This window comes from Zingiber officinale, chromosome 7A, assembly GCF_018446385.1.
Source record: "Zingiber officinale cultivar Zhangliang chromosome 7A, Zo_v1.1, whole genome shotgun sequence".
NCBI lineage: Eukaryota > Viridiplantae > Streptophyta > Magnoliopsida > Zingiberales > Zingiberaceae > Zingiber > Zingiber officinale.
Window position 1 is genome coordinate 116,065,728 of NC_055998.1, and position 23,061 is coordinate 116,088,788.

A 23,061-nucleotide genomic window follows, 5' to 3' on the forward strand; every position below is an offset into this window, starting at 1 on the left:
TGGGAATGGTCATGTTGACAAGGAAGAGAGGATAGAGGATAGTGAGGAGCAGGACTATGAGGACGAAGAGGAAGATGAAGAGGATGATGAGGATGAGGAAGCAATTCAACCTCCGAAGAAGAGGAAGAAGTGATGGAAGAAGGTGGCGATTTCGGTTGGGTTCCTCGACTTTGGTTATGTAGCACCTTGATATTGTGGTGGTTCAGGTGCTAGAGGGAACTTTGTCACAAGTTAGAATTAATGCTGCTTTGAGTTATTTAAACAAATAAGAGCTTCATGCCCATGCTTAGAATAGTTGGGCTTTATAAATATACTTAAGAGAAACAGGGATGAATGTGTCTATCTAACATTGATGAATGTGACTTCTTTGATCCGGACTCGCAGTCGGGGCACCGTGGCCAGGTCGGTGTATGCACAGATACACCAACTTACATCACTGTCGAATAAATTCAAATGATGAATACAATCACACACACAACAATAACATACTTTGCTGCCACTAATGTAAAGTCGTCATCTCTATGATCTCATCCATCCATGGCCTCTCCTACCTTGTTGGCCACATCCGAGAAGACCAGCAGCCCCCTTCAGTAGCCTTCTGGTCTCGGTAGAGGGCAATACATCACCACCCGAACTCAACCCATCCTCAATCTGATCAGTGATCTAGGCAGAGAGCTCTGGCTAAATGAGAACTTCGCTAACTCCACCAGCAAGTAGGGATATCCCAGCTGCAAGTTCTTCAACCCCCTCAGGCTCACAGACATCGTCAAGGGTAGGTCTATGTGCTTGACATGGAGAATCCGGAGCAGCTCAAGCCGGCGGAGATTAAGCACGCCAAGAGAGTCATGCTCATCTTCTACTTTGAGACTGGACAGGGGAAGACGGCGCTAGGTGCTCTGGGATTGTGAATCGTAATTAATCATGAGATTCAGATAAATTAATCATGTTTCATTGAGTGTGCTTTGTAAAGATAATAATAAATCACACCACCTTAATTGAGTTTAGAAAAGAATTATATTTGTTAGGAGAAGGTCATCCTCCTTCAAGATTCGTTAAGGCCTAAACACGGATTATTAAAAAAAAGAAAAGAATTATACTTTATATAGAAATTTGAATTATCAAACACTACTCTTGCTCCATCCATTGGATTGCTCATCGAAGGAAAACCAACTTACCTAATCCCTGAATCTATACTTCCACAGTATACATCATAGTGAACCTTGTTCATTCTATACGTCTAAATTGTCATTCAATAAGCATGTGATTCTACTATCTAACATGGCCAGACATGGATAGCTTCGTTTTATCTCCCGAATTTGACCACGTCTCCTGATCATTTCTTCATCTCTTGATGACCTTTAAGTTGATCGTCACAAGAGTCGATGAATAGTTGAGCGTTTCACAGGCTTTCAGGAAGAGACATCTCAAAACACACTGGAGATCAGTACTGATGAACAAGTTTAACATACAAATTCAGAAATACAGTGACTCATCATCTGTGGGAGGTTGCTTATCACCACTCGAGCTTTGGAGATTGATAGTGCTTCTGAAAGGAGGAACGCATGCACATTATTCATTTTGAGCTTTTGATAGAATGAAATGGCATATTCAAATACATTATACATGACATGATGCAAAGAAAGGAAAAAAGGTATCAGCAGTTTTAGATTTTTTTTTTTTTTGCACAGTTGAATAACCAACTGCAAACTCTGACCTCGTTGATAAGACAATTAGAACAGTTAATTATACACGAACCATTTTGTAGGATGCAATCAGGAAGATTAAACAGTAACAGTTTGATGATAATGGACCAGTGTCATTTTGAAGGATGCTGATCCTGTTCGAACCAAGAGTCAACGAACGCTGGGATGCGGCGCTTCCTGCTAGATCCTCGAGTGCTCCGGCGAACCTGCAGCAAAACCGAGCCGGGAGGGGTGTCCCGGCGACGGCCCTCCGACGCTCAAGTCAGGCGAGAAATAACAAGAATGTGGCCTCAAGATGAAGATTTTTCATACCTCCGGTGAAGAAATGGAGGTCTTATATAGACCTCCTGAAGAAGCCGGGGCGCGCCAATCAAAGCGACCACCTGCCTTTGACCATGCCCAGGTATGGGTCTGTCAGAAGGGCCATGCCCAGATATGGATCTGTCAGGAAGATGTCCATGAGGCCATACTGATACTGTATCAACCTTCCCATGATATGACGGCAAGGTCCTCCATCGTGCAATCTTGTGTACGGCCTAATCATCAGACATGCTTCTGCTGATATCCCATACCCCGAGCCGAGCACATAGGCCGCTCGGCCCCCTTTGTACCCTCGCCCTTATCTTGGCCGAACGGACGACCCGCTCGGCCCTTCGGTTCCAGCCGAGCGGACTCCCGCTCGGCCCTTCGATCCTCCTGCCTTGGCGTCGGAAACCCAAGCCCCTGGATGGGTTATCTCTAGCTCCGCTCGGACCTACTCAGCTACTCGACGTGGCCACTAACCGCTTAGTCATCCCTTCATCGGTCCTCAAGCTGAGACCCTTCAGAAAATGGGTCCCCAATTCTTACCGCCGGATCACTTGCCTTCCCTTCAAGTCTAGTCGAAGGAGGCAGTGAGTCCGACTGACTGGACTATATGTGTCCGAGCGGGCGGTCGCCGCCTTTACGTAGCTTATAATATCCCTGGGGCCGTTCGGCCCTTCTGTCAAATTCAGCCATTCGGCTCTTCATTTCGGTTGTCTTATCGCTCAACATGGATGTTTGCTTGTCTAGATCTTCTCGAAAATCACGCAAATCCTCTCCATTAAGTCGAAGCATGCGCGGTATGGGCGCATTAATTGTGCCTGGCGACAGAGCGCCACGTGGCTCTTCTCGCGTGACGATGATGATCCGTACGATGGGACGCTGGTCATTTTGAAACGGACGGCTAGATGATGACTTCGTCTTCCGTGACCTGCATCCGACGGACGAGGCTGACCAGCCTCGTTCGTATAAAGCCCTCGTCTTCGCCTTTACGCATTCTCTGCTTCATGCGCATTCTCCGTCGAAGGTGCCCGCCGCTGCATCATTCCGGCGCTCTCGCCTCTTGGTGGTCTTCGGCTCTTTGGTGATCCTTTCTGTCTACCTTCCCTCAGTAAGCTTCTCCCTTCCCTTACAAGGCCTTCCCAACTTGTTCTGCCTCCTTTGTTCCCATTCCTTCAATTTCTCGCTGTCTTTTTGCTTTTTCGAGATGGCAAGCTCCTCTGAACCCGCTGTTGGAGTTCATGGCCCTTGGTACCTGACTATGGAGAGCCGATTTGATGATGAAGGCGCTCGGCGCCTTGTTCGGACGTATGGGATTCCCGATAACTATGAAATAGTTGTAGCCGACCCGTCTGACCGGCCCCATGACCCGCCGATCGGCACCGTTTGTTTCTTTTTAGACCAATTCCAGGGCGGCCTTAGATTTCCTACCCATCCATTCATTTTGGAGGTTTGTAATTATTTCCGCATCCCGCTCGGCCAACTTGTGCCGAATTCCTTCAGACTGCTGAGCGGGGTGGTCGTCCTCTTTAAGCTGCACAGTATCCCTCTTGACCCCAAAATATTCCACTTCTTTTTCTACCCTAAACAATCCGAGCTGGGGACTTTTATTTTCCAAAGTAGAATAGGCTTTAAATTTTTTGACAATATGCCGACCTCCAACAAGTACTGGAAAGAATTTTTCTTCTACATCCGACTTCCCGAGCGGCCAACATTTCGAACCAAATGGCAAACCGCCGTGCCGACCCAGCCGGATCTCGGCAAATTCAGAAGCAACCCGGCATATCTTCATGCGGCGAACTGGTTGTCTGGTCAGCGATACAAGATTGACCAGTTGCTTCTCAAGGGGGTGTTGTATATTTTCGGATTGTCTCCCGTTCGGGCAAATCTCCCCTTCCGCATGAGTAAGGATTCTTTACTCTCTTAGTCTTTTTTGTCTAATTGATTTTAATTTCTTTTACTGCAGCTGAAGTCATGTGGCGCTCCAAGGCTACCGCTCATCTGAAGTTGAAGGCCGTGGAAATTGAAGCGGCCACCAAGAGAGAGCTCGCCGAGCGGGGTCTCATCCCCAGCCGCCCGGCGGATGCAGGAGAAGGGGGGGGCGCAGTCCGCCCCTGAAACAGAAGCTGCCCCATCCGCTTCAACGGAGGTTGAGGCGGATCCTGTTTCCTCAGCCCCCGCCGAGCTGGGCGTCCCCCAGGTCGGAGATCCACCATTGGAGGTTCGGCGGAAACGTCGAAGAGACTCCAGCCTTCCGCCGACCCAAGAGGGAGCACCACAGGCGCCGATCGGCGTAACTTCGCCTGCTCGCACGCCATCACAGATCGGGACTCCAGCGGCCTCGCCTACCGCACAGCCTTCCGGCTCTCCTTCCCGGACTCGTCGCCGCTTACGTCGGTTGGGCGAGACGTCCACCATAGGGGAGTCCTCACATCAGGCGGCCGCGACTGAAGAAGCGCCGGCCGGCCACCCTTCCATCAAGACTACCCTCCGATTCCCATCGGAGGAATATTTACTGTCCGCCGATCGGCCTTCGAGCCCCGTTCACGAAATAACCCTGACTGGTCCGCTCGCCAAGCTCTTCGAGGACGCCCAGATTCAGGTGGCCCTCATGACACCCAAGCAGCTCGGCGATAACAACATGCAGCAGGCCACACAGGTAAATTCATCTTTCTTCATGTGCCATGCTATTGTTTGATTCCTGATTTTATTATTTCCTTACAGCGTTGGGCTGAGCAAATTGTCACCAGCCACCGGCTGGCCGAGCTGGAGGATCTCCTGGAAAAACTCCAAGTATCAGGGGGTCCATCGGCCGAGCGGGAGAAACAAACCCTCGAGGCCGAACAGAAGAAGGCTGCTGATCTGGCTGCAGAGGTGGCCCGACTCGAAGACTTGGTGAAGAAGCGGGACGGGGACGTGAAGCGAGCCAGTGGCCGGAAGAGGCGGGCGATTGCTGATCTGGATAAAATGAAAGTTGAAGTCCGGGCCCTAGATCAGCAATCTAAAAAGCTAGAGGTCGAGCTGAATGCCGAGCGGGAGATCCGTTCGGCCGAACGCACAAAAGCTGAGATGGACTTGAGGGCAGTCCAAGATTCCCTAATTGCCTCCCGGGCGGTGCTTAAAAGGTATAAGGAGGGAGAGCCGAGTCGCTTAGCAGCAGCGCGCCAAGAATATCTCCATTCGGAGCGGTTCGGCGCAAAATTCGGCGACAATGTCTCTTCTACTTTCGCCGAAGCGGTCAGGGTAACCATGGCGTACCTGAAGAAGGGTGGCCACCTTCCCGAGGGAATGCATATTCCCGCCTCCGACCTGGCGGCCATGATTGATGACATCCCGGACGTCTTTTTTAATTTTGAAGACCCGGAGTGAGGCGAGTTCTTTCAAGTGCTTTTTGTATTTCATCCGCTCGGCGGATGCAAAAAACTTTATTATACGTGCCATTCGGCCCCCTTATGTTCCTTGTATTTTTTGTTTGCCTTTCATTGCCCTTTTTTAATGCGTTGCTGCTTATTCGTATAATCTGTTGGGCTCCCCGGGTTTCCTACGAAACGACCGATCGGGTTAATCAATTGACTCGTTTCCTCAAAATCACTTAGCGCTTAACCATACTGTTTGCATTCAGTGCACGCGAAGTATTGGCAAACCGTCAGCCGACCGGCATTAATCAATCTGGTACTTGTGAACGATCATGAGCTCGTCGGCGCGGATGTTTATAGCCGATCGGTGCGGCTCTCGATCTTTAACGATGGTGCTCGTCGGCGCGGATGTTTATAGCCGATCGGCGCGGCTCTCGATCTTTAACGACGGTGCTCGTCGATTTTTATAGCCGGTCGGCGCGGCTCTACGGTTTAACGTCTGGGCTAGACGGCCTTCGAGGCTAACTCCTTACCAGGTCGAGCGACCTTGGCCTTCATATCCCGCGCTTGAACAATATTTATGCCCGGCCGAACAGCACGGGTCATTCGCTTGCGAATCTGATCGGCTGGGAGGCCTTCACTATTCGGGTGCTTGGCTCGGATAATCCATATGCCCCTTTTACCCAGCTTGGAGAACGTACTCCTGGCCGAACGGCTCAGGGTCTGCTTCGAGCATTTTGGCTCGGATAATTTATCTCCGTCCGGAAGGTACTGGGTCTTCGATCCTCGAGCGCTTGGCTCGACCCATTTACCTCCGGCTGAACGGCGCGGGGCCTTCGTTCCTCGCCAATGCCTGGTATTCGTTCTCTTGATTCTTCATTTCTGCATTTCCAGTATTAGTCGAAAAAAGTACACAGGATGATTTACAGTGGTACACCTTTCATCCCGCCCGGTAAGGCTGGAGGTGGTTCGCGCTCCATGGCCTATCTAACTGCCGACCGTCCTCATCCTCCAAATAATACGCGCCTGAACGGAGCTTTTCGATGATTTTGAAGGGACCTGCCCACGGAGCTTCAAGCTTGCCGACGTCGCCGACCGGCTTGACTTTCTTCCAAACAAGGTCGCCGACCTGGAACGATCGGGGAATGACGCGCCGGTTGTAGTTTTACTTCATCCGTTGACAGTACGCCATCAGCCGAACGGATGCCTTGGCACGCTCTTCGTCAACCAAATCCAGCTCCATGTTTCTCCGTTCGGTGTTGTCATCATCGTAGCTCTGGATCCGGGCGGACTCAACGCCGACTTCAACTGGAATGACTGCTTCGCCGCCGTACACCAGATGAAAAGGTGTGACGCCCGTTGCTTCCTTAGGAGTTGTCCGGATGGCCCATAAAACGCCCGGCCACCCCCCCCCCCCCCCCCCCCCCCACGTGGTCGAGCCGAGTGCGTAGAATACGGAGAATTTTCCGGTTGGCTACTTCGGCTTGACCGTTGCTTTGGGGGTATGCCACGGACGTAAAATATTGCTCTATGCCGTAGCTCTTGCACCAATCCTCTAACATCTTCCCTGTGAACTGCCGCCCGTTGTCGGACACTAGTCGACGAGGGATGCCGAACCGACAAATGATGTGTTGCCAGATGAATTTTTTAACCATTTGTTCAGTGATCTTTGCTAGTGGCTCGGCCTCCACCCACTTGGAGAAATAGTCTACCGCCACTAGTAAGAATTTCCTCTGCCCGGCCGCCATCGGAAATGGACCGATAATATCCATTCCCCATTGGTCGAACGGGCATGAAACGCTCGAAGCCTTCATTTCTTCGGTCGGTCGGTGAGAGAAGTTGTGATACTTCTGGCATGAAAGGCAGGTAAATACTGTCCGAGCGGCATCTATTTGTAAAGTTGGCCAAAAGTATCCGGCCAAGAGGATCTTCTTGACCAATGAGCGCCCGCCCGGATGACTTCCGCATGATCCTTGATGTACTTCCTAGAGGATGTAAGCTGAGTCCTCCGAGCTTACACATTTCAGCAACGGGCGCGAGAAAGCTTTCTTGTAAAGCTGATCTCCGATGAGTGTAAACCGACCGGCCCTTCTTCTGAGGAGCCGGGCTGCATATTCATCGGAGGGTGTGGTGCCCGAACGGAGAAATTCTATAAGAGGTGTCCTCCAGTCGCTTGGAAACGTGAGGCCTTGCATCCGATCGACGTGCGCCACCAGCAGTACTTTTTCAATTGGTTGCTGAATGGCAACTGGTGTTATTGAACTCGCGAGTTTGGCTAACTCGTCTGCTGCCTGGTTCTCCGTTCGGGGGATCTTCTGTATAAGAACCTCTCGGAAAGTAGCTTTGAGTTTTTCAAAGGCCTCAACGTAGAGTTTAAGCCGAACACTGTTGATTTCAAAGGTGCCAGAAAGTTGTTGAGCGGCCAACTGTGAATCCGAATAGAGGGTCACCCGACCGGCACCCACATGTCGGGCCGCCTGCAATCCGGCTATGAGGGTCTCATACTCTGCTTCGTTGTTGGTCGCTTTATAATCCAGCCGGACGGATAGGTGCATCTTCTCTTCTTGAGGTGAGAGCAGCAATATTCCAATCCCACTTCCGAGCCGAGTGGAGGACCCATCCACATATATTCTCCACATAGCTTCCGGTTCTGGCCTTTGCACTTCGGTCACAAAATCAGCCAAGGATTGGGCTTTGATCGCCGAGCGGGGTTGATATTGGATGTCAAATTCACTCAATTATGTCGTCCACTTGATGAGCCGTCCGGACGCTTCTGGATTCAACAGTACTCTTCCGAGTGGACTGTTCGTCCGGACAATGATGGTGTGAGCCAAGAAATACGGTCGAAGGCGCCGAGCAGCTAGAACCAAAGCAAAGGCCAACTTCTCGAGCCCGGTGTAACGAGATTCAGCATCTTTTAAAATGTGGCTTAGAAAATACACCGGTTGCTCTTCGCTGCTCGCCCTCACAAGTGTTGAGCCTACAGCATGTTCAGTTGACGACAGATACATATAAAGTGACTCACCCCCGATCGGCTTGGCAAGTACAGGCAGAGAATTTAGATATGTTTTCAATTCTTCAAATGCTCGGTCACATTCTTCATCCCACTGAAACTTCGTAGCCCTGCGCAGGATCTTGAAGAATGGAAGGCTCCGGTCGGCGATTTTGGAGATGAATCTGGACAAAGCAGTTATCCGACCGGTCAACCGCTGCACTTCCCTTGTATTTCTTGGAGGCGGCATGTCTTGCAGAGCTTTCACTTTGTTGGGATTGGCTTCGATTCCCCGCTCGGTCACTATATACCCGAAGAAACGCCCTCCTTTTGCTCCGAAGAGGCACTTTTGGGGATTTAGCTTGACTCCATACTTGCGAAGCGTTCGGAAGGTTTCTTCCATATCCTTGAACAGATCGGCCGCTCGGACGGATTTGATAAGAATGTCGTCCACATAGACTTCCAGATTACGCCCGATCTGCTCCTTGAACACCTTGTTCATCAAGCGTTGATAGGTGGGTCTGGCATTCTTCAATCCGAACGGCATTACATTGTAGCAATATGTGCCGTCGGCCGTTACGAAGCTTACTTTTTCTTGATCTTCCTTGGCGAGCGGCACTTGATGATAGCCTTGGTAGGCGTCAAGCATACAAATTAATTCGCAGCCGGCCGTAGAGTCCACCAGCTGATCTATCCGAGGCAGAGGATAGAAGTCCTTGGGGCATGCTTTGTTTAAGTCCCAAAAGTCGATGCAGACTCTCCACTTGCCGCCCGGCTTGGAGACTAATACTACGTTAGCCAGCCAGCTCGGGAACTGCACTTCTCGTATGTGGCCGGCCTCCAGAAGTTTCTCTACTTCTGTCCGGATGATGGCATTCTGCTCGGCACTAAAATCCCTTTTTCTCTGCTTCACTGGCCGAGCGTCCGATCGGACATGCAATTCATGTTGTGCTATGCTCGGCGAAATTCCAGGCAATTCATGTGTCGACCAGACGAATACATCATGGTTTCGTCGGAGGCATTGGATCAGCTCCTCCTTCTGCTTCTCCTCCAGATCAGAGGCAACAAAAGTCGTGGCCTCCGATCGGGTCGGATGAATCTCCACCTCTTCTTTTTCCTCGTAAATTAAGGTGGGTGGCTTTTCAGTGATAGTATTTACCTCGATTCGAGGCACCTTCCGAGCGGAGTTGGATTCTGCTCGGACCATCTCGATGTAGCATCGCCGAGCTGCTAACTGGTCTCCCCGTACTTCTCCCACCTTGTCTTCGACGGGGAACTTCATCTTCTGGTGGAAGGTTGAGACGACCGCTCGGAATTCGCCGAGTGCCGGTCGTCCCAAAATGACGTTGTAGGACGAGGGAGAGTCAACCACCACGAAATTTATTGTCCTGGTCCTCCTGAGCGGATCCTCTCCCAGCGAGGTAGCCAGCCGTATTTGTCCGACCGGCTACACTTCGTTGCCCGTAAACCCGTAGAGCGGGGTCGTCATGGGCAGCAGCTCGACTCGATCAATTTGCAGCTGATCGAACGCCTTCTTGAATATGATGTTGACCGAGCTCCCTGTGTCAACAAATATTCGGTGAATAGTGTAATTTGCTATTACCGCTTTAATGAGCAGAGCGTCGTCGTGGGGCACTTCTACTCCTTCCAAGTCTCCGGGCTCGAAAGTGATTTCCGGTCCACTTGCCCGCTCTTGGCTACAACCGCGTGGATCCGCAGCCGACGCCCGCCTTTCTCGGCTCGATTGAGTCTCCTCCGGCTCGCCAAGAATAACGCTGATCTCGCCCGTGAAGTATTGCTCCTATTTTCCTCTTCCCGAGCGGACGGCCGTGACCGTTCTCTGGACGCCCGGCGATTCTCCTGTCTCGGAGATCGGTGTCGATCGGGTGTCTGTTGATGTCGCCTTCGGTGCGGGTCCGGTCACTTCATGGGTCCTTTGTCTCCTGTCGATGGGAGGAGACCGTCGCTCGGAACCGGATTGGCCACGAAGGGAAGACTTGACAATCCTTCGTGTTGTGCGTATTCGGTGGAAGGAGCAGAACATAGGGTCCACCTCTTCTTTGGCTTGAGCCGAGCCACTTCTTGTACGTGTGACCTGGCGTGGGGATCGGATTGCTTCAGCTCTCGGTCCTCTAGGTGGTCACTGAGCGGCGTGCTGTTTCCGCCCGATGAATAGGTGCCCGCTCGGTGGGAGTTTCTTTTTCCGAGCGGCTTGTGCTTCTTCCACGTTTATGTATTCGTTGGCCCGATGTAGCATATGATCATAATCTCGGGCGGCTTTCGGATGAGCGACGGAAGAAGTCCCCATCCACAAGGCCCTGCGTGAAGGCATTCATCATCGCTCCGATGTGGCCGTTGGGATATCCATCGCCACTTGGTTGAATCACTGGATGTAGGCTCAAGCGATTCTCTCGACTCTGCTTGACACAAGCTGACACTTGTCTTCTGATAACGCCGACTGCTAGCGAAGTGGTGGAGGAAGGCCGTTCGGATGTCCTTGAAGCTAGTGATGGACCCGTCCGGCAGCCTCCGAAACCACCGTTGAGCCGATCCCGAGAGAGTTGTAAGGAAGACGCGGCACTTTACTCCCTCTGTATATTGATGGAGTGTAGCTGTGTTATCAAATTTACCCAGATGATCATCCGGGTCCGTTGTTCCACTGTACTCGCCGATCGTCGGAGGCACGTAGTGCTTGGGTAGAGGGTCTCGTAGAATAGCCTCCGAGAATTGGCGATTGATCCGCTCGGGAGATGAGTCCGCCCGGGGAGCTTTCCCTTTTCTGTCATCCCGCCTTGGCATTTCGTCTGAAGAAGAGCCTCTATCTCTTCGAGCTGGTGCGGCTTCAGGGGTGCGAAATAAGGCCCGAGGGAATGCGACGGTGGCTTGAGGTGCTTCCGCTCGGCCACCAGACGCAGATGTTGCTTGTTGCTCCGGCCGTTCGGCTGATGCTTTTTGTTTTTGCTCCATAAGTTTGGTGGCCCTCATCTCGACTAGAGCATCAAGTTCTTCTGTTGAAAGCATCACCGTGTGTTGTCGTCCAGCCTCGTCCATTGTTCCTGTTCGAATGCAGGTGCGTTCCCACAGACGGCGCCAAATTGATCCTGTTCGAACCAAGAGTCAACGAACGCTGGGGATGCGGCGCTTCCTACTGGATCCTCGAGTGCTCCGGCGAACCTGCAGCAAAACCGAGCCGGGAGGGGTGTCCCGGCGACGGCCCTCCGACGCTCAAGTCAGGCGAGAAATAACAAGAAGGTGGCCTCAAGATGAAGATTTTTCATACTTCCGGTGAAAAAATGGAGGCCTTATATAGACCTCCTGAAGAAGCCGGGGCGCGCCAATCAAAGCGACCACCTGCCTTTGACCATGCCCAGGTATGGGTCTGTCAGAAGGGTCATGCCCAGATATGGATCTGTCAGGAAGATGTCCATGAGGCCATACTGATACTGTATCAACCTTCCCATGATATGACGGCAAGGTCCTCCATCGTGCAATCTTGTGTACGGCCTAATCATCAGACATGCTTCTGCTGATATCCCATACCCCGAGCCGAGCACATAGGCCGCTCGGCCCCCTTTGTACCCTCGCCCTTATCTTGGCCGAACGGACGACCCGCTCGGCCCTTCGGTTCCAGCCGAGCGGACTCCCGCTCGGCCCTTCGATCCTCCTGCCTTGGCGTCGGAAACCCAAGCCCCTGGATGGGTTATCTCTAGCTCCGCTCGGACCTACTCAGCTACTCGACGTGGCCACTAACCGCTTAGTCATCCCTTCATCGGTCCTCAAGCTGAGACCCTTCAGAAAATGGGTCCCCCATTCTTACCGCCGGATCAGATGCAATCAGGAAGATTAAGAAATAACAGTTCATGATAATGAACAGATGCCATATAATAATATAGGCATATGATGGTATCCAACTAAAAAAAATTGTTACGGTCAACAAAAAAAGTAGCATGTTGGGAAACACACGGTTGCCATTATAAGAACGAACTATATGATGTTTTACCAAGTGAAATTCTAGATCAGGGCAATCATGGTGTCGTAGCTTTTAAACATTCATCCAACACACCTAACAATCAGTAGTTTGTCATGAGTCATAAATTCCCAACAAAATCACCATGATGGAAGCAAGCAATCCATACATCACATCTGGACTAAAATTTCCTTCAATTCACAAAAAAGTGAAACATTTTTTTAGATAACATACTTTTTGTTTATCTTAAAGAGGACTTATTTGAAAATGAAATAATCATCTTTAGTTCATATGCTAGTCATCCATAGTCACTCCTTACAGCACAAAAATACAACACAATAATTATATATCATTTTAATGTATAATATGATACAATTAATTTCAATTATACTTGATGATACAGTGTCAAATATAAAAAAATTTAAGTGTCTTATCACAATGCTATAAATGTCTTACTAATATTAAGTGTTCATAAGTAATCTTAATCTTGATAATCTTGGATGCAATTTGCAGCACCACTATCATTGCTCAGTAGCATAGTTCAGCTTCAAAGAAATGAATTTGAGCGTAGTGTCTAGTTAACATCTGCACAATCTTGAAAATAAATGAACCAATTTTAGGATGATTTTGGATACATAATTATGGGAAGGATATTGCTTTCGCTAATATTTCACATAAGGAGGTTCTATATCGTTCGCATTTAACTCTAGAGTTCTAGACTATTCTGAGATTTGTTTCCATAATAATAATAATAATAATACCATGATTTTAATATTTTGAACAATGCACAAGTGCTTAACCAAGTTATGTGCATTTGATCTAATAAGTTTTAGCAATGCACAATAATAAACATAGATCTGAATTCCAATTTTCACATCAGAATTTAAGTTATACCTAGCCATGCGTTTTTATCAGCCAGCAATGTGCTCTTTAGTACTCTTTTATTTGGTTAACAATTTAGGATTGATGCACCAGAAATGAAGAGTAAAATACAATAGTAGAACAGATAAGTTCATGATCATGAGTCCATACCTTTGTCGTTCCAAGAACAAAGCCAAGCTAGCATTCCCCTACAGCATCCTATACAAGGTTGCTATTGCAGCAAACTGAACCAACCTTGCTATCCTCACTATCATCACAAACTTTGCTATCATTCCATGATTCATTGTCAATAAATGAATGTTTCAGAAACAAAACTGATCATGTTAAGAAAGCTTGTTTTTCCTTATCCTCAATCAGCGGGCAATTCTTTGTTCAACTTTCTGTTCTCTGTATTCTGAATCTGATAAGGCATAACTCTGCAACTTTTCATTGAACAAGACTTGTGGATCCTTCTCAATCAAAGTCCCATCCTTCCTATATGCATCCTTTAGAAACACAGCCCAATTCATCTCGGTGCCAGCAAGATAAAATGCTCGAGATTGCTTCAGTAACATATGGTAAATAAGCTTGGTGAGGTTGAATTCCTCCTTGAATTCAACAATATGATGGATCGAAGCCCTCTTCTCCAACGTCAGGCTCAAAAATTCATGAATCACACCAACTTGATACTTCTCGGCCTCCACTGTCCATGGCTGCAATGCTGAACCATCAGAATAAGGCGACACTAAAGGAAGAGTAGTAACAGACTCTAGCATCCACTTGTCGTCCTCCTCCAAAGGTAACGCCTTTCCATGGCGGATGGGGAATTTAAATGTCCTACGAACCCTGGCTTCGTCAGGAACGAAGTCCCTCTCGAGGGCACTGACGGCGAGAACCGGGTCCCATTCAACGAGCTCGAGAACATTGCGTCCATCGCTCGGATCAACGGCGACCCGGAAGTACTCTGGATACTTGCGGATGCGATCGCGAAAGTCATAGGGGAGGCCGAAGAGGAGGCGACAGAGATGGAGTTTATCCAGAGGAATGCGGCGGCCAGCCGATAACATGAGGAGCTTGCGTACAGTGGTGACACGAGCGGCCTCCATATCATCCATGATTTTGAGCTCCTCGTCGAGGAGGGAATCCATGAGCGGCGTGAAGGCGAGGTAGGGCTTGGAGTCAGGCGGGAGGCGGGGCATGTGGAGGAGGAGAGGGTGTTTGGCAGCAAAGCGGGAGACTTTGCGACCTCGAGAAAACCCTAGCTCGCGATAGAGCTTATCGGCGTCGGCGAGGGGGATGCGATGGCATGGCAGCCGAGAAAGGTAGCACTTTGTGCGGGTTATGAAGCGGAGGAAGGAGTCGCGAAGGACGATCGATTCTAAGGCAGGGATGATGAGACCGGCATCCTTCTGTATGGGGACGACACGGGGGCTCTTCATCTTCTTTCGAAGCTTCTTCCGGCGACGGCAATTGAGGAAGGGGAAAGCCGAGGCGGCGGTAGCTGTGGAAATTCTGCCGTCGGGGAGGGAGGAGAAGGATCCATTTGAGAGAGGAAGATTAACGAAAGGATTCCAACGCACTAGAACAGCATGAAGCCTTCTGGTACCGGAGAGAAGAAGCGCCGCCGCCATGGCCTCCGCGATCGCCGATTCGATCGCCGTTTAAATGAAGGGCTTCAACGGCGATCGGGATGGGCCGCTTCGAAGTCCTGCTGTAGCCCAAGAGAATTCGATTAATTAAAATCGAATTTCTTTAATTCACAGTAATATTTAGGGAAATAATTTCAAATACCTCCCTATAATTTACTACTGTATTTCCAGAAGGATCAATAAAATTTTAAAATTAGTAAAGCACCATTAGATAATTTGCCCAAAACATGATTAATGACGTCGAGGTGATTGGAAAAAATATAAAAGAAAAAGAAAAGCAATTCGACAACACAAATAAATTCCCAGCAACAGGTTTCAATTTTAATTATATTTAAATGGGAGTTTCATTGTACAACATAAATTAATTAAGTAGGAGTAGAATCGGATGGTTCATATTTTCTTTTCTTCATAGTTCTCATTAAATAAGCATGCAATTCTATTTTCTAACATCCAGACTTGGATATCTTCATTTATCTCCAAAAATTTGGCAAACAGACGAATTTCACCAGCACATCTCTTGATGAACGTCACCCATGTCACTTTATGGTGATCATCTCATTTCTCACACAGGCATTCATGAATATAAACCTGGAAACAAACTTGAGATCAGTATTGATGAATATGTTGAACATACAAAATCAGAAATACAGTGACTTGTCATCTCTGGAGATTGATCAGTGCATCTGAAAAAAAGGCGGAAACACGTTTTTCATTTTGATCGTTTAGCAGACTGGAATGGCATATTCAAATAGATTATACATGGCATGGTGACAAGAAAGACAAATTTATGACAGTTTAAACAAGTTTTTCAAGAAATATGAGTGTTAGTGTCGATAATATGCATGACAAGGGAGATTATAGGCCAAGATTTTTGCAGATACAATCTCATCCAACTCAGACTCTGACCATGATCAGAATTCACTTTCTGAACAAAGAATAAACTCGACGAAACAGGAGAATGCGGGATGAGATCAGTGTCATTTTGAAGGATGCAATCGACAACAATAAGAAATAACAGTTTGATGATAAAGAACCAGCGTCATTTCAAAAAATGCAATCAGGAAGATTAAGATATAACAGTTTCATGATAAAGAGAGAGTGTCATTTTGAAGGATGCAATCGGGATAATTAAGAATAAACAGTTTCATGATAAAAAAAAAAATACCAGTGTCATTTCAAGGGATGCAACCAGGAAGACTAACAGTTCCATTATAAAGAACCAGTATAATCTCGAAGGATGCAATCAGGAAGATTAAGAAATAACAGTTTCGCAATAATGAACCAGTGTCATTTGGTAGCGTGCAATCAGAAAGATTAAGCAATACTAGTTTCATGATATTGGAGCAGTGTCATTTGAAGGATGCAATCAGGGAGACTAAACAGTACTAGTTTATGATATTCAACCTGTGTCATTTTGAAGGATGCAATCAGGAATATTAAGCAGTACTAGTTTCATGATATTGAACCAGTGTCATTTTAAAGGATGCAATCAGGAACATTAAGCAGCTACAGTTTCATGATAGTGTCATGTTGAAGGATGTGCAGCAAGACTATGCAGTTACAGTTTCATGATAATGAACCAGTGTCATTTTGAAGGATGCAATCAGATAAATTAAGAAATAAGTATCATGATAATGAACAGTCATGGAATATACGAATATGATATTATCCAAATAAAAAATATGTATGGACAACAAAGTAGTCACATATCGAGAAACTTAGGGTCGCCATTTTAGGAACTGTATGATGGTATACCCAGTGAAATTATAGGTTGCGGCAATCACAGTACAGTTTTTAAATATTCATCCAAGAACATATGATCGATGCACCAGAAATGTGCTCTTTGGTCATCTTTGATCTTTTATTGGTCAAGAGCATATGATTGATGCCCCAGAAATGAAGAGTAAAACACAACACTAGCAAGGATGTTCATGATCATGATGAGTCCATACCTTTGTGTTTCAAGAACAAAACCAAATTAGCAATCCCCCACTGCATCCTATACAAGGTTGCTATTGCTGGAAACTGAACCAACCTTGCTATCCTCACTATCATCACAAACTTTGCTATCATTCCATGATTCATTGTCAATAAATGAATGCTTCAGAACCAAAACTGATAATGTTAAGAAAACTTCTCTTTCCTTCTCCTCAATCTGTGAGCAATTCTTCCTTCAACCTTCTAATCCTGGATTCTGAATCTGTCAAAGCATAACTCTGCAATTTTTCATTGAACAAGATTTGTGGATCCTTCTCAATCAAAGTTCCATCTTTCCTATAAGCATCTCTTAGGAACACGGCCCAATTCATCTCGGTGCCAGCGAGATAAAATGCTCGAGATTGCTTCAGCAGCATCTGGTAAGTATGCTTCGTGAGATTGAATTCCTCCTTGAACTCAACAATGTGATGGATCCAAGCCCTCTTCTCCAACGTCAGGCTCAAAAATTCATGAATAACACCGACTCTATACTTCTCGGCCTCCAATGTCCATGGCTGCAATGCTGAGCCGTCAGAATAAGGCGACACCAAAGGGAGAGTAGTTAGAGAATCTAATCTCTTCTCGTCATCCTCCTCCAAAGGCAACGCCTTTCCACGGCGTATGGGTAATTTAAATGACCTCCGAACCCGGGCTGCGTCAGGAACGAAGTCCTTCTCGAGGGCACTGACGGCGAGAGCCGGGTCCCATTCAACGAGCTCGAGAACATGGCGTCCATCGGTTGGATCGGCGACGACCCGGAAGTACTCCGGATACTTGGAGACGCGGTCGCGAAAGTCATCAGGGAGGCCGAAGAGGAGGCGACAATGATGGAGTTTGGCCAGAGGAATGCGGCGGCCAACCGATAGCATGAGGAGCTTGCGTACAGTGGTGACACGAGCCGCCTCCATGTCATCCATGAGTTTGAGCTCCTCGTCGAGGAGGGAATCCATGAGCGGAGTGAAGGCGAGGTAGGGTTTGGAGTCAGGCGGGAGGCGGGTCAGATGGAGGAGCAGAGGGTGTTGGGCGGCGAAGAGGGAGACTTTGCGACCTCGAGGAAACCCTAGCTCTCGATGGAGCTTGCCGGCTTCGGCGAGGGCGATGCGATGGTCAGGCAGATGAGAAAGGTAGCACTTTGTGCGGGTTATGAAGCGGAGGAAGGAGTCGCGAAGGACGATCGCTTCGAACTCGGGAAGAGGACGACTGCCGTCTTTCTGGGTACGGGCGGCACGGGGGCTCTGCACCTTGTTTCGAATCCTCTTCCGGCGACGACAACTGAGGAAGGGGAAAAGCGAGGCGGCCGAAGCTGTAGAAACTCTGTCGTCGGGGACGGAGGAGAAGGATCCATTTGAGAGAGAAAGATTAGCGAGAGGATTCCAGTGCGCCATAACAGCGTGAAGCCTTCTGGTGCCGGAGAGGAGAAGCGCCGCCGCCATGGCCTCCGCGATCGCCGATTCGACCGCCAAAATGGTCCCTCATAAACGAAGGGCTTCAATATCTATCGGAACCGGAATGGGCCGCGTCCACTGGTCGCGTTATAGTCCAGTAACGAATTTTCAAAAGAGAATTCCTTTAATTTATATTAATTTAAATCGACGATGGAAATAAATGGTGATTTAGAAAATTCGAAGTAATAAAACGAAAATAAGAAAACAATTTCTACCGTTTATTTCATAATTTAATAAAAACATATTCAATATTCACAAGTTTCATTTATATTTATACTCACATTTTAGCTTTTTCTTACTGACTTAAACATTTATCTATTTTCTATAATCTATATTTTTCATGCCACACAAGACCAAAAAAAACAAAAGACTACACCAAAGTAGAGCATGTGGACGTCGACGGGTCAAACAAGGCCGGGACGAGGTATTTCCTCCCGCGGGCCCCATGCGCGTTGAAGCTTGCCCCCGTGGCCGGGTCCACCAGCAGGTTTCCCGGGTAGCCTGGGTACGCTCCCTTGGCGTAGACGCCGGTGCACGCCGTCGCCGCCTCCAGCGGCGCCTCCCTCGGCCCCTGGTAGAAGCCGTCGCCGAACGGGTTGGTGGCAGCGCCGGCCAACATGCTCGCCAGGTTGATTACCATCCCGTCGGTCCCGACGTCGCCGTTGGGCGCCACCAGCGGCGGCGTCTGCGGGCCATACAACGGCTGGTGAAACGGCCACGCGCACTGTCCGGGGCACTGCGCCGACGAGTCTCCCACCCATATGTACACGATCCGACCTCTCCCGGAGGCGGATGACGTGTGGGACCCGCACCGGCTCATGCAGAACCGCTCCACGGCGACATCCGCGGCCGTGAGCACCACGCTCAGTGCGGCGCCACCGCGGGCGGCCAGGGCGGCGAGGTCAGCGTCGCGGAGGGATTTTCCGAGAGAGTAGGACTCGTCGACAATCTGCCGACCGAGGGCGAGTCTCGGCGGAGGCGTCTTGGAGGCGGCGGCGTAGTACATGCGGAGTGCGCTCCACCAGGTGCCCACCGACGGTTCGACGCTGTCCTTCTGACCGGGGAGCGGCGAGAGGGAGGCGACGAAGTCGGAGAGGACCGCTCTTTGGGAAGCGGTGAACTTGCCATAGAAGACGAGATTGACGGGGATTTGCCCAGTGAGCATAACTCCCCTGTGGTATGTCATGGCGAGCGGCTGTCCATCACAGCCCAGAAACAGAGCAGGAAGCAACAGAAAGCAAAGAAGCAAAGCGGAGCACAGTGAAAGGGCTGTAGTAATAAAAGAAGCCATAGAACTCTGTTTTCTGAGTGGATGAACACCAAGTACAAGCGCGGCGAGATTTATAGCGGTAGAAGGAAAGAGAGAGGAAGGCGAGAGGCAATAAAGACGAGTCGCCTGCCCATGCACCACAGCACTAGGTTGACCGAGCTACGCCGTGGATAGCGTCGGCAAAAGCGACCATGGTCAGGAACAGCCTTCTTCGATCGCGTGGATGCCAATAATTCTTGTGACATAAACGTTAGTGAAAGATACAGCTGAGGCTGCCCCTACCGCGCTTTCGCTCTCGCAATTAAGAATCCGTCGTCGTTTCTGCATGCTGGTAATGATCAAGAGCGGGGCAGGCGAAGGCGACGGGAGGTCAATTCCTGGGAGAAAATGAAGCAGGTGGAATCGGAGGCCATGGATTGGAGTGCGGGAGAAGGCGAGAAGAACAGAGCGTCTAACAGAGTCTCTAAGGAGAAGAATCACGCACCATCAACGAGTACGACTCCTCTCGTGCTTATCCACTTCACGATCTTTGTTACTTTTGATAAAATATATAACTTTGTCGGTTCGAATGCCGAGATAAATGTCGCCTTCATAGTAATAAAAATCTAGACGATCTCCTCCCTGTTTAGCACAAGGCATCCGAGATCATATCGAGTGAAGGGAGGTGCACTCAAAGTTTTTGTCCCGTATCATGCGTTCAATGCCTCGCTGCATCCATCAAACGAAAATATTTTGGGGTTTGAGTTGGAGGGTAGTGAAGCTGCCACGCAGGTTCAGAAGTAGTTCAGTGGAACGGGACACGCGAGGAAGACAGCGGCGTGTCTGGTGTAGGCGGCACCTGCATTGGTGTCGATAGACATGGGACGGTGGATTGTGCATTATAGCTGGCTACTTAATGTGAGTTTGATGCTACGGCTACCAGACTGTAGCATTGCTATATTAATATAATACAAGGAGCATTTTTATCCTGATTTTGAGAATCAAATTACATGACCCAATAATTGATACAGAGTGTGATCCGCGAGCTAATTTATGGTATGATTTTCATGCAATATTAATTTGCTTGAGTTTGATTGACATCAACCGGTGCACGAACATGAATTGATAAACACAAAGTTGATACATATCTAATGCGCTTCACCGCTCAAGCTGGCACAGTGAAATCGCACATATATCAACAAAAGGTATGAAGAAAAATCAAACGCTACTGACAGCTTCCACGATTGAATCAACTAACAATTTAACTAGTAAGGATGATAGTTAACGGAAGAGGAATTAAGGAACTCTGGAACATATAAAAAAAGTTGGTGATCCTAAATGCATATTCCCCACAGCTTATACTACCTTTCTCGATAGATTCTTATTTGGTTAAACTCTATGACTAATTGGTGGAAGTATTAATTAGGTAATTAATTAAGCTATCAGATGAATCAGGTATATTGGATACATGATGAGTTTGATTTATTAGTAAGTGGATTAGTAGTTGATATCTGATCGAATAAATTGATAAGAGAAACTGGAAGTATGGATTCATTATTTAGTTGAATTTATTAGTTGAATTGTTAGAAGCATATTAATATGAATGATTAACTAATTGGGTTAAATAGCTTCATAAGGAAATTAGCTTCGAGGAAGTGATGAATCGTTAAATAGAATTAAAAGATTGTTACCTAATCAGTTTAGTTATTTGACTTATGTTAGAACTTGGCTATAATAAGTATCATGTGATACAGGACATGGATACAAGACGAGCACTTTAACAAGAGGATATTTTCAACATGGTCTGCAAATAGAAACGGGTACTTCCTGTCTTGTTCCTTTACTATTTTAACTTTAATGTATAATCTATATTTAGATAGTTGCTATATTTACCTTGACTCTATTCGTTCTTACTTATTGAGTTTGATCTTTTATTTCCTAATCTTGTATGTTGATCTATTTTGATATCCATGTAGTCTCATTGTTATCTATGCTATTAATGACCATTTATACTCATACCATTATGCTAGTGATTTTATACCATAGCATAGCTGTAGATTATTGAACTAAATTACTAGCTTGATATTTATTCATATTTGGATATTAGTATGATCATACCGTATTGTAGGATATCAAGTATCCTAGTAGACTTCAATTATTATTTAGGCTTATGCCTAAATGCTAGTGAGATTAGACCTACAATTTTATACCCTGTCGATCATCTTCTCTCATTCGTGGTTGAGAGAGCCGTCACTAATCGTCGTTATAACCTATCAACTATTGTCTTTCATTTGTGGTTAAGAGAGTCATCAGTGATCATGATACATATGACTGCCCATGAGACATTCATAGTAGCGAGTTTGTGTGCAGTCTGTAGCTAGATAGCTACATATATATACCATGTCTGCCTACGAGACCATTCGTGGTAACGAGTTCGACCGCAAATAGTGACTGTTTACTTACCTGTCTACCCACGAGACCATTCGTGATAGCGAATTCGCTTGTAGACAATGACTATTTGTTTACTCTGACTGCCCATGAGATCATCCGTGGTAGAGTGTTCTCCTACAGTCAATACTTGTTATATACTTGATATATGTCGGCCATGTATTTGTTCGTGCAGATTGGGATGTACCATATATACTCCCAATTTACTGGTCACATATAGTTGAGCAGGTTAGTGGAAGATTATTATTATTGGTTATGCTTTAGTAAACAGACGATTATAGTGGCACACTTAACTTTTGTGATAAGTATTTTCTTGAGACTGTACACCTTTGCTCTCCTTATGTTATTATCATGTATTATCTTCTTGTACCTATGGAGTATGTTATACTCACTACCCCTTGCTTTTCCTTTTCTTTCCAAGTTAACAGGTAGATGACATGTCATGTCACTCAGAGATTTTGGATATCAGTCCCACGTCACATCAAGAGTTTTTGTTTATGTTGTTTTTTTTCTAGTATTTTAGCTTTTCGAACTAGTTTATGTATTGTATAACTTGTGTGTGAATTTATGGACTTGTGGTGTCCTTTTGTCTATTATGTATTTGTTGAGGTAAGTCATATCGATACGCAATCTAGTTTCTTATTTTACGTGATTGTATTTATTTTCAACCATGTGGACTGTAGATATTATCTTATATTACCTTGCGGTCATATATCCAGGTTCATATGTTGTCATAAGGGCGGAGTTGTTGTTCGTTTATCGAGCAAGGACTCCTTCAAGACGTGACACATACAGACTAAATCCTAACGACCCCGGAGTCGATTGAGCATATGGGATTCAGTTTCCACTTTTACAATATTACTTTCAGCTTACAGATTCAGTCCTATAGTGCAATCCAACCTTCAGTATAAATCAGACCGTCACAAGACCAGTCATACTTAAGAGTTTGAGTGTCTTGTTATCTAATAATCAATCTCTCATCATATGGTCGATCTGTCCTATAGCTGACCGGACCTGCAAGACTTGCCTCCTCATTACTTATCAGATCTTCAGCATGAGCCTACGAGCATATTGTCGACTGAATTTATGTTCGATCGGACTTATATAATTC

General features: G+C 47.3%; 3 protein-coding genes across 3 annotated transcripts; all 3 read right to left on the reverse strand.

Annotated features, from left to right (window-relative positions):
- Window positions 1-12,603: 12,603 nt before the first annotated feature.
- Window positions 12,604-15,397, reverse strand: LOC122002134 (protein WHAT'S THIS FACTOR 1 homolog, chloroplastic-like). Its single transcript, XM_042557201.1, has 3 exons — window positions 15,338-15,397; window positions 13,354-14,893; window positions 12,604-12,915 (listed from the first exon to the last, which is right to left on the reverse strand). The coding sequence occupies exon 2, from the start codon at window positions 14,811-14,813 to the stop codon at window positions 13,557-13,559; it is 1,257 nt and encodes a 418-aa protein (XP_042413135.1). The 5' UTR covers window positions 14,814-14,893; window positions 15,338-15,397; the 3' UTR covers window positions 12,604-12,915; window positions 13,354-13,556.
- A 1,580-nt stretch (window positions 15,398-16,977) lies between these two features.
- Window positions 16,978-18,366, reverse strand: LOC122002133 (protein WHAT'S THIS FACTOR 1 homolog, chloroplastic-like). Its single transcript, XM_042557200.1, has one exon. It carries the CDS (start codon window positions 18,239-18,241, stop codon window positions 16,982-16,984), a length of 1,260 nt encoding a protein of 419 aa, XP_042413134.1. The 5' UTR covers window positions 18,242-18,366; the 3' UTR covers window positions 16,978-16,981.
- Window positions 18,367-18,450: 84 nt separating this feature from the next.
- On the reverse strand, window positions 18,451-19,992 carry LOC122002136 (protein PHOSPHATE-INDUCED 1 homolog). The gene has a single exon (XM_042557206.1). The coding sequence runs from the start codon at window positions 19,542-19,544 to the stop codon at window positions 18,624-18,626; it is 921 nt and encodes a 306-aa protein (XP_042413140.1). The 5' UTR covers window positions 19,545-19,992; the 3' UTR covers window positions 18,451-18,623.
- Between the last annotated feature and the right edge of the window lie 3,069 nt (window positions 19,993-23,061).